The sequence below is a fragment of the Lithobates pipiens genome, unplaced genomic scaffold, assembly GCF_037356315.1.
Source record: "Lithobates pipiens isolate NorthernLeopardFrog02 unplaced genomic scaffold, aLitPip1_a1.2 Scaffold_22, whole genome shotgun sequence".
NCBI lineage: Eukaryota > Metazoa > Chordata > Amphibia > Anura > Ranidae > Lithobates > Lithobates pipiens.
The window spans coordinates 101,356,469-101,368,842 of NW_027507784.1; the positions used below are offsets into that span (position 1 = coordinate 101,356,469).

The following is a 12,374-nucleotide window of genomic DNA, read 5'->3' on the forward strand; positions in this document are numbered from 1 at the left end:
ATACTAGGTGCGTGCATGTGTGTGTGTGTGTGTGTGTGTGGGGGGGGGGGGGGGGGGTGGAGGCATGCACAGGGATTGACTGAGGTACAACTCTTATGTTTTCTTTCTTTTTTAATTGCAGATCACTAATTTCGGACGGCCCCTGAAAGCTCTTGGTACAGCATTTTTAGACATTTACTGGCCAAAAGAGATCATGAATGGAAAATGGCTGCTTTACATTGTAAAAATAGACTCCCAAGGCTTGGAGCCTGTGTCTTGTCAACCTAAGGAGGAAATTAACAAACTGAATTTGCTGGTAGGTGGCTTCCAACATTGTGAGGCATTACAGGGTCTGTAGACTGTAATGCGATGTATAACACGTTTGCTGTGCGAATGTGTCAATTATGTGCACAGATGCAGCGAATATTCACTGAAGATTGCCTATAGTGGAATTCCATGATAGTAACTAATCCTACTCCCTACTGTATACTAACTAACCTGTGTAAAAAAGATGTCTATACTTAGCTAATCTCAGGCTGGTCCGGTCACATAAACTTCCATATGTCAGCCAGCACCGGCTACAAGGAAAACAAAATAGGACAAAATTCTGTCCTATTTGGCTTCTTAATATTGACATTAAACTTTTAGCTAAAATACTTGCGACTCTCTTGAATCAAGTAATAGGCAAACTTATTCATCGAGATCAAGTTGGTTTTATCCCCTCGCACCAAACAAGTGATAGAATTCATAGAGCTTCTTTACTAGCCCATGTCGCTAAATCCAGACGTTTACCTGCGTTTTTTTTATCGCTCGATATAAAAAAAGCATTTGACACTGTCTCATGGCCATACTTACAATATATTCTTCAAAAATGGGGGTTTGGACGCATTTTTTGACGTGGATTTCATCCTTATATGACAAGCCGAATGCATTTATCAAATATGCTGATTTAAAAAAAAAATGTGTAGGGGGATCCATTCCCCTCCATCTAGGTGGATTGGATTGGAGGACAGTCGGGTGTAAACGGGCAGCCAGTCTGTTTACACCTAAATGCCCAAAGAGCAGAGAGGGCTGTGTCTGTGTTGACTTTGCATAATCAGTGGACAGATCCCCCTGCTGAGCAAAAAGCAGATTCTGCCCCGTGTGAAAGGAGTCTTAAAGGTGAAGATTTGTTTGACACATTCATACAGTAAAATTTTCTATACATAGACCCCTAATGTGATAATAGCAAGGGTCAGCCATGTCATTGAGGTTCATGTTATGTTTCATTTCTGACAGGAATCTGGAAAAGGTCGAAAGAGGCGGGAGATCGGAGAAAGGCAACCTGAAGAGGATAAGAAATCATTTTCCTTGTTCTCCGAAAGGAAATACATGACACTGGTAAGGTGGACCAGCAATGTGTGACAAGTCCCTGCATGTCCCACAATAGGCATGGTATATAGAAATGTAAGCAGGATAGTGCATATCATGCTAGATTTTCCTGAGGAAAAGCTTTAGTAATACAACCCTGTTATTCAAGATATATATTTATGAGTACTGTATATATAACTTATGTCACTGGTAATCAACCTACTTACTATGGGGGCTTAAGTGCAGATCCCTTACATCACCTTACATGTACCATATTAATGCACATAATATTCATTGAATGTAATGCTCCATTAAGCTGAATAAGACTTGCAACTGGAGATGATCAATGACAGCAAACATTCTACAGGAGTTGGTGAACACTGGGGCACAGTGTTCTGCTGTGTCCACCACACAGCAGAACACTGATCACTGTACCAGGCCACTGTGGGCAGCCCTGGTACCATGTGATTGCTGTAGCAATTTAGCAATCATATGGACAGTAGTAAACAACACCCTTTCCTGGCAACATTGTTTGCTACTGTGTATCTCTGTGCTCGTCCACAGACATCACATGGAACAAGGCCATTCACAGCAGCTCTGTACCATGTTATAGCTGTAATCAATCACAGCTATCACTGTATCTCTCAATGGCTGCAGAAATTCAGCCGGAGAGTGAAAAATGATTGCTTTTACAGCCATCATGGCTGTTATGGCGTCCGTGATCATCGACACACCAGGTATGGTATCCATGATCACGGCACACTAGGTATGGTATCCACAATCACCGGCACACCAGGTGGTGCCTGTGATCAACAGCACACCAGTTACCGCATCCGTTATCAATGGCACACTGGTTACGGTGTCTGTGGTCACCGGCACACCAGTTACCACACCAATCCCAGTGTCCCTGATCGCCGCCACACCACTGGTATTTCCCCTAATCACTGCCACCCACTCACAGTGTCACTAATCACCACCACACCACTCACAATGTCCTTGATCACCACCACACCAGTACAAATTGAATTTGGGTACAGTGTTGCATGATTTAGAAATTGTAATTATGAGTGAGTAATTGTCAATATGACAGTGCTGAAAGCTGAAAAATGGCCTGGACTGGAAGGGGGTGAAAGTGTCTGGACTTGAGATGGTTAAGAATAGTTATAGTTAGGGATTTTTTTCCACTTTATCTTTTCAAAGCCACTCTAAAGAATATTGTTTTCACTCACTTAAGTAAGCACTAAAACAGATCACTGTCTGCAAGGGCCCCAAGGGCCACATAATAAATGCCAAACTTCTGCAGGTTGGGCACCAGGACCCTACATGCTTATTAAATAAATTAGCTCTGTTAAGGACCTGATTTTTTAAAAGGTAAAGCTGCGCTCATCCAATAATGGGGGAAAAAAACTAAGATTCTTTTTCCAAGTTTCGATGCTTCTGATTGGATGTTTTCATGTAATTCATAGGGTAATGTATTCTGTATTCTATCTTTACATTATAGTTAATCATTCTCCTGTTCACTTCACCTCACTTGGTTTTAATTTGCCTTCCCGCCACAATTTATTAAAGCAGACGCAAATATTCCAAGACTTGTAGCGCCTTCACTTCTTGCATTTTTCCTTCATCATTTTTAATGCCCCTACTATTAAAAATCATGATAAGATCAACTATCACATTTACTTATGCCATTAATAAGAACCTAATATGTTCAGTTTATTTTATTTATTTATTTATTTAATTACATTTTTCCTTCATGTTATGTTAGCATAAAAAAAAGTAGTTTCTAACCTTACTAATGATTAATATCACCTTTTCTCTCTTTTCTGATTGTAGGACTGTAAAAACCATGCAAAATGTGTTACAATTAGATGCCCCCTTGCCGGTCTGGACATCAATGCATTCATTAAAGTGCGGTCAAGACTATGGAATGGCACCTTCATAGAGGTAACACTGCAACCCCATATACATTATTACCACTTTTGAATAGAGCAAGTTTAGTTAATCATCCTTTTCCTTTCTGCTACCAGGAATATTCAAAGATGAATTATCTGGACATTATAGTGAAAGCCGCCATCAGTATTGATACACAAGCGGAGAACATCAAATTGTCAAACGAGGGTTACCAGGTAAAAGACATTATGCCCAATTCATTATATTAGCATGCTTTAATAAGAATTATACTGGTTCTTTAGGGAGGACACATTGTAACACATTTACATTTTATGTTCCTGTTGTGCCCTATTTTCATGCTGATGTTTTGTAAAAAGATCTGTTGGTTGTCCGTCTAGTATCTGTAATATCTGCTACGGGAAAATCCAATTATTGGATAAGCTTCCTGGAGTTATTGTTTAGTATAGCTTAAACTGACCCAAAGACTTGCACAGCTAAAGATCAAAAAAACATGATTCCTGCAGATCAAAAAAAAAATAGCAAATATGTGTGCACATATAATTATTCATACTACTCATAGAAATAATGTTTTTAAAATATTAACATATTTTGGTAATATTATTAACATGTAAAAGAACTGGTCAAATTAGAAATATAGCAGCTGCCATTGTTGACATGAAGGCTGTTTTGGAGGGACAGGCTTCACAAAAGTATTTTTCTTCCTTTACTACTTTGTGGATTCCTGACCAATGAGAAGTAGGGGAATACCAGGAATGGGAGCATTCCAATAGGTCAGGAGAAGCAGTGCCCATGTCCAAAGGAATGTACTATGCCATGGCAATCTTTATATATTTTTGGAATTCTTATTTAAATTCCTGGCGTGCCAAATCATTTCTGGAATCTGTGTCTCCTTCATCAGGGCAAAATATAAATAAATGTGATATTATTAAACTTTAACCATACAACCCAAAAAAAATCTATATAAAAATGTCAGTTATATGTATTTATAAAAAAAATATGTATAACCAAAACACATGTTTTTGCTTATCGGTATGAGGCAGGGTTTCAGAGTCCATTTAGTTGGGATAATTCATTGTGTTATAGTGTATGTTGCTCATGTCGAATTGACTGGCAGCACACCTTACTGCACCATAAAAATGTATGTTTTTTTTTTCAAATGCAGAACACCAAAATGCACATTTGTTGTGGTGTGTTGCTGAGCAGGTACTCTAATGCCAGGTACACACGATATGATTTTCAGACGGGAAATGTTGTATGTGAGCTTGTTGGCAGAAAGTGCGACCGAGTGTATGCTCCATCAGACAATTGTTGTCAGACTTTCCACCAACAAATGTTGGCTAGCATTTTCTCAAATTTTCCACCAACAAATGTGTGTTGTCGAGACTTTCCGATCGTGTGTAGACAAGTCTGTCGGACAAAAGTCCAAAGTACAAAGACGCATGCTCGGAATCAATGCTCACCAAACACAACATTAGCAGAAGGAGCCCAAAGGGTTGTGTGTGACCATTGAACTTCCTTTTTATCAGCTCGCTGTACGTCTTGTACGTCACTACGTTCGTAATTGTTGGCCAACATTTGTGTTACCATGTGTATGAAAGACAAGTTGGAGCCAACAACCTTCAAACAAAATTTCACGGTTTTGTTGTCAGAAAGTCCGATTGTGTGTACGGGGCATTACATTGCGTACTGTACTGATGTTGCCATGGGTTGCTGTGATGTGTACTACAATCTGCGTTTTACCATGTGTTGCTACAGTGTGAAAATGTGGCTAGGCCTTTAATGTGCATATGTGAAACAGTAATGGACAAACAATTAGGGAAAGCTTTTTTTCAGGGTATTTATTTCTTTGAGTTTCGTTGTACCTATCACAGTTTTGTCCTAAAATCTTTAAATATATATTTGTAATAAAGTCTTTGTAGTAAACCAAGACAAACACTGTATTTCTCACCTGTGCAGGTGCGTGTTACGGTTTTCCCGGAGAAGAGGCAAGCGCAGTACACAGGAGTACCATGGTGGATCATCCTGCTTGCCATACTCTCTGGAATTTTATTGCTTGCACTAGTAGTGTTTATTTTATGGAAGGTGAGTATATAATAGTCAACAATCATATCCACTGCACACCCAAGGATTTGCATTTTGGGAGCAATACACTCTTGAGGACCTATTCCACCTACAACTGATATTTTAGTGTTGACTGGATGTTCGTGGGTTGAATAATTTACTGGATTCCTGTTTGCTGATTTCACAAATGAAGGTCTTAGGCTTCTTTATCTATCCACGTAACATTGAGGGTTACCACAACTGGATTCCACACTAAAGCATAAAACATTCATGCTTTGCAATGGCAACAAACGACAGTTGGGGACGTGGGTTTTATGGTGGGGATAACTCACAACTAGAGTTCCATGTGAAGATAGCTACAGAAAACAAAACATAGTCATCAGTTATTAAAGCCACAGTATGTAAGGGGGGGATCTAAGACGGTATTTCCCCTCACTTTAGAAAGATTTTTATCTATTTCCTATTGTGTCTCTGGGACTAGAAGTGAGGGGAAAGCTCAAAAATTACACACTGGGGTTGATTTACTGAAGAAAAATAGACTGTGCACTTTGCAAAGTGCAATTTCACTCTGCAAGTGCAGTTGTGAGTAAGTTGTAAGTCACTTTGCAAAAAAATACCCAATCACGTGCAAGGAAAATTTTAAAAAACAGCATTTTTGCCTGCACATGATTGGATGATGGTAGTCAGTAGAGCTTCTACTCATTTACTGATCTCTGGAGCAACTGCTCTTTGCAAAGTGCACAGTTATTTGCCTTTAGTAAATCAACCCCACTGCAAAAAAAAAAAAAAAAACTGACAGGGGTTTCAACGTTTTGTAACATAAATAAGTTTTGGTCACAGACATGTTTTCTTTGGTACCTGGAATTTATAATACTCATGCTCAGGTTCCTATCAGCTTAAGTAGTAGCACATCCTGGGAGTCCTAAAACCCTGAGTGCTTTACTATGCAAATTCTGACTTCATCTAGAAAGTCAACACTTTGCTTCTTCTGCTATCTTTCCTCACTATTGGCCTGTGAGACTGGCCATTATTCGGAGAGAGTGGGATGTTTTTAAACCTCTATTAGTATTTTTTCTTTTTTTTTGCAGTCTTTGGGGTTGATTTACTAAAGGAAAATAGACTGTGCACTTTGCAAAGTGCAGTTGCTCCAGAGCTTAGTAAATGTGCAGTATCTACTGACGTCTATCATCCAATCATGCGCAAGCAAAAAATCTATTTTTTATATTTTTTATTTTCTTTGCACGTGATTGGATATTGATTGCAAACTGAAGCTTTACCCCATTTACTAACCTCTATGGCAACTGCACTTTGAAAAGTGCACAACCCTATGTCCCCACTAGAAAAATGTGTGAAATTGAAGTCAAAGTGACAAATCTCTAAAGGGGGCTGAGACTGCAATGAAAACACTTTTTTTTTAAGTGAGCGTGAGAAAAAAGGTAAAACCTATTCCAGGTTTTTAATACTGTTTGTCCTGGAAGTCCCTGTTCTAGGATCCCCAAGCAGCACAGAAATCAGTCTTTTCAAAGGTACACAGTTTTTGCACTACTGCTAGTATGGTTATTCTGATCTTCCTGGCAAGTACACTTTGAGATCAAAGAATTTTAACAGATCTGCTACCCTAACACTGTTCATCATCACCAAGATATTAATCTTATCTAAAATGATCATGGCACGTATTACCAATATTACAGTAACATTCTATCTCTCATTTTTTAACTTACCATCAATAAGTGGTAGATGCTGAGCAATCTGAAAGGGAAAACAGTTAACGTGATGGTGTAGGGTATGACCTATATGTGGTCCCATCATTTATCATGTGCAGATTGCCATGTTTGGTTCATCCATTTTAACTGAGGATTTTTTTTAAATGTAATTACAATTCATGTGTCATTTACACATAGCATTTTATCTTAACATATTGTGATAACTGTTGTTTTTATTTTGTATGTTTTCATTTCACCAATCATTGAAAAATCATCCGATGCAATCTAATCACCTTGATTCTTTGTAGTGTGGCTTCTTCAAGAGAAGTAAGCAAGACCAGTATGATGCCTCATATCACAAAGCTGAAATCCATACTCAGCCATCTGATAAAGAGAGGCTGACATCTGACGCATAGTATTGATCAGCGTTCTGTGATTTGGTAATTGATTGTTTCAATCATAGCTTATGGGTGTTGGTTTGGCTGCAAGGTCTTCAAATTTAACATATCAGCTGCTTGAGCTATCTTTGATTAATCAGCGGAATGCATATCTTTACTGTGCTTTGCCTTTCTGGGAGACTTCAAAAATGTGTTGATTTTATGTACACCCAGTTCAGACTTCTACTCATGCATGTAAAATGACTAAACAATTCATACTTACACTTCTTTCTTCTAAAATGTTATTTGATGGCATTAACTAGGTGTTTCATCTGGCAAAGTATAAAGAAATCAGGTTAAGAGTGAACGTATTTTCATGGCAAGACTAACTCTTTGGATTTTTGTGTACTTTGTATTAGAATGAAGTTATTAACAATGTGTAGTTTTAATTTCCAAATATTTTAATGTGCATTGAATTTGATGTGGTAATAGAATAGTGATTCAAAGTTTAGATGCAGCTTAAGTGTGGAACATGGGCACAGATATAATTGCTCAATACAATCTCTTTAGAAAAGGCCCATACACACACTGTAGATCCTATTCTATTCCTCCACCTATACATATGGTCTATTTTATATCCCTACACCCATGTCCTTCTTTACCCCTCTATCTACACATATGGGCCCTTTGTTATCCCTCCATCTAAACAAAGGGGCCCTTCTTTATCGCTTTAGCTATACACATGGCCCCTTCTTCCTCTCTCCACCCATACACAATGGTCCTCTTTCACCTCTCCATCCATACACATATGTTCTTCGTCATCTCTTTACCTATACACATGGGCCCTTCTTCATCTCTCCACCCATACACATCGCTCCTCCTTCACCCACCATCCATACACATACTGTAAGTTCTCCATCATCTCTTTACCAATACACATGGGCCCTTCTTCATCTCTCCATCCATACACATTGGTCCTCCTTTACCCGCCATCTATACACATAAGTTCTCCATCATCTCTTCACCTATACACATGGGTCCTCCTTTATGCCTCCCCCTATACTCATGATTCCTCTTTCATCTCCCCAGCCCATGCACATGGGTACAACTGCATCCCTCTATCCATTAATGTGAGCCCTCCTTCATCCCTTTACCCATATACATGGGCCCTTGTATATCTCTGCACCTATAAACATTGGCATTTCTTCATACCTAAAAATGATACACACTATCTGTATACATAGGACTACTTGCATCATGCTAACCATGCATGCCTCCACTCTTAGACATTGGTCCTCCATCTTTCCTGGACCCATACACGTTGTCCCTCCTTAATCCTGTAACCCAAGCACATGAGTCATTATTGGTTTATTTTCACTTACTCATAGACTCTCCTCTTTCCATAGACATACATCCTTTTCAGTTTGTCAATCTATACATATATATTCATAATTCCTCTCATCATCTCTCTAAAATCCTTCACCATTGCACATAGGATTTCTTACATTTTTCTAACAGTACACATGGATGCTCATCAATTCCTCTAACCATAGACAGGGTCCTCCTCAGATCTTCTGTGTATTCAGATATTAGTCCTCCTCAGTTCCTCCATTATACACAGGGATCTCCCTTAGTGCCTCTACCCATATACATACAGTTTGTAGGTGTTTACTAGGACATCACATAGGCAGGAGCCTATTTCAATTACTTAGGAAACCTCTTACAAAACACGATTTTAAATGTATATAAAATGTTATTATAATACAATTAATTTGCAACACTATCTGAATTGACTAATATAGTAATGATTGATAGGATGCTAAGGGGTTGATTTACTGAAGGTAAATAGTCTGTGCACTGCAAGTACAGCCACTCTAAATCTGAAAATGCAAGGAAAATAAAAAATGGCATTTTTGCTTGCACATGATTGGATAATAGAAATCAGCAGCGCTTCCCCTCTGATCTAGAGCAACTGCACTTCTAGTGCACAGTATATTTTCCTTTAGTAAATCAACCCCTAAGTCTCCTCAAATGACACCTTGCACACTATTGGCAGTTACTATGCTAGTAGAATGTATGTTTTCATATGATCTGTTCTAAGGATCATACAACTATATTGTTTAGGCTTGCTTATAGTTATACAGAGCACAAATACATATCTACTTGTCTCGGGTAATAATAACTCCTCTGCTTTGTGGTCCTGTTCTTTCCAAATATTCCTACTTGTTATCCTGCATAAGTGATAACTCATTCCTTCTGCCGTCTACTACCGCCTTGGGTCTGGTAACTTGCTCTCCTATCTGTTTCCTAAAAAAAAAAAAAAAAATACATTGCAATTAACAGTGCATAGGTAATATTATTATTTCATCTTTCTCCAGGTTTAGATCTTGTAAAGCAGGACATTGAGCTGACTTTTGAAATTGCTTTAATTTCTTATCATTACCTATTCCTGTACAAAATGAAAGTGGTATTAATCCCAAAATCAAAAACTTAGTATAATGCAGCTTGTCAATTATTAAATGTGGTGTCTGCATCAGGTTTTTTTTTTCCATTTATTTTTACCTGGCGCTCCAGCTAGTAGCATGCTTCCTGTCTTGGGGTGTCTGTACTGTGGTTGGAGGAGCAACAGAGACACCTTTGCACAGCAGCATAGTCAGTCAGACAGTAGTGTAAAGCTCAGCACACACTTTACAATCTGATTGTACAGTCTCCTTTAAATCAACTAATAAGTACTATATGTAGTGCAGGGACCTGCTAGATTGATTAGATTGTTTCAGTTTGTCATTATATTATATAGTTTTGATAGATCTAAAGTTGATTGTACAAAAACTGTATGGTCAGATTGTAACAGGGATGTGCAGTCGGGTGATGCAGAGCCTCACTTGCCATGAACAAAAAAAAACATTGAGCTTTGAGGGTCATAGCTTGACGAACTGGTCTATCTGAAGTCCTACCCCACCACTGGTCAACATTTGGGGCTCCTGCCACCTATAGTTCCAGAGATATGGGGCTTCTTGTGCAGCCTGTCAGAGGCTATATACAGAGCAGCCAGTTTAAATACAAGACTGAGAGGATGAGCTCACAGTGCCTCTCACTTTTTGTCAGAGGCACTGAACCTAATGGACAGATTGGAGCCTTGGACCAATGGTAAAGCACCATTGGAACAAGCTGACCAAAAATGCTGCAGTGGAGGCTGTCCTCTCACTGCAGTGTCATAGAAACGGGCATGTGTCTAAGGCTGGGTTCACACTGCTGCGGGGGGAGATCCGGATGTGATTCGCACCGCAAATCACATCCGATCTCCGTAGCGATGCGAGTTCAGCCATACAGATAGTATGGCTGAATTCGCATCAGTCCCGCAGCAAACTCGCACGGGACCCTTTTTTTGGTCCGCAACAGAATCGGATCGCATGGGGGTTCACACCATGCGATCCGATTCCTGTGCGAGTCGGCAGATCGCACTGCGATATGCGGACGGATCTGGGGGTGTCATTAACATATCATTGACACTCCCAGCCGTCCGCATAGGGCAGTGTGAACTGCCGGCGGGAGTAATGCGATGCGGGAAAACGCAGCGGATTCGCAGCGTTCCCGCATCGCAACGGTGTGAACCCGGCCTAAAAGACACATGCTCCCTTCCAGCCCAGCCTCTTAGCTAGCAGTAAAAAGCATGAGTTTATGTGTATAAGATTTACCCATAATCCAATGTTTTTCTCACACAGTTAAGAGGGAGAATGAGAATCCACTGCCTGCTTAAAAGATACTGTTTTAATCAAGCTAAATCATATATTTATATGCTATATATTATAACATAATAATTTAATATTTATCTATTTACTGTGAAATTACCGGTTGGAAGTTATAACTTCAAACTCCAGTAATTTGTACGTTAAGCCACCTGCTTGAGTACAGTTTTTGAAAATATAGTAAATTACCTTAAAAATAATATATAATAATTATTTGTATATTACTTACTTATGGTAATTAACCACTTGCCACCCAGGCCAATTCTGACACTTCTTTTCTACATGTAAAAATCATCATCTTTTTGCTATAAAATTACTCAGAACCTCCATACATTTATATATATATATATATATATATATATATATTTCTCTTTAGCAGACACCCTAAATAAAATGGTGGCCATTGCAACTTTTTATGTTAAATGGTATTTGCGTAGCGTTTTTTTCAAACGCGTTTTTTTATATATATATAAAAAAAACTCAAGTTAGCCTGATTTTTTTTGTATAATGTGAAAGATGATGTTACGCCAAGTAAATAGATACCTATCACACTTTAAATGGCGCCAAACTTCGTTACTTAAAAAGTCTCCATAGGCGCCTCTTTTAATTTTACAGGTTACATGTTTACAGTTACAGAGGAGGTCTAGTGCTAGAATTATTGCTCTCTCTCTAACGTTCATGGCGTATGTAACCTGTGTGTATCTGGTTCTGATACTAGCCAGTGACCTCACCACACGTCCCTGGATTGTAACGTGTATGGGGAGCCTTAGTTACACTAGACTAACAGATTTAGATGAACTTAACTAACCAATACTGAACTCCAGCTAATACAGTTACAACAGTTTTTCCCTTTTTGGATAAAGGTTTTACATAAATGCAGACCATCGCAAGCTGCTGCAAATTTTATTTTATTTTTTATTCATTTTAACAAGGTATACAGTATGCAAGAGGCATACACTAGAGTTACAACCATAACCACAAGTGCAGCACACAAAGAGAAACATTTTTCTTGAGCTTTTCAGGTGCTTTTTGTTTTAACGCAAAAGCACTCGAAAAACGCCTCACTGTGAAAATGCCCTTAAATGGTTTGTCTCAACCCTCTAACTGCCACTTCTGCTGGATAGCTTGGTCTTTTAAGGAAGGTTGAAAAATAGCAGATTTACTGGCAGGATCACCAGGTAAAAATAAAGGGAAAAAAAGGAAACTTAAGAACTGGTAAGCTGCAATACAATACATTTTTGTTTTTG

General features: G+C 38.8%; 1 protein-coding gene across 2 annotated transcripts in view; it reads left to right on the forward strand.

Moving 5' to 3' along the window:
- Nucleotides 1-12,374, forward strand: part of ITGA6 (integrin subunit alpha 6) — a 135,064-nt gene that overhangs the window by 114,829 nt on the left and 7,861 nt on the right. Inside the window, exons 20-25 of one of the 2 annotated variants that reach the window (XM_077448007.1) lie at nt 122-295; nt 1,258-1,359; nt 3,163-3,273; nt 3,357-3,455; nt 5,197-5,322; nt 7,313-7,444. In XM_077448007.1, the coding sequence (XP_077304133.1) occupies nt 122-295; nt 1,258-1,359; nt 3,163-3,273; nt 3,357-3,455; nt 5,197-5,322; nt 7,313-7,420 (720 nt within the window). In that variant the 3' untranslated portion in view covers nt 7,421-7,444. The remainder of the gene's footprint in view (nt 1-121; nt 296-1,257; nt 1,360-3,162; nt 3,274-3,356; nt 3,456-5,196; nt 5,323-7,312; nt 7,445-12,374) is intronic. The other variant, XM_077448006.1, reaches the window with a different exon arrangement.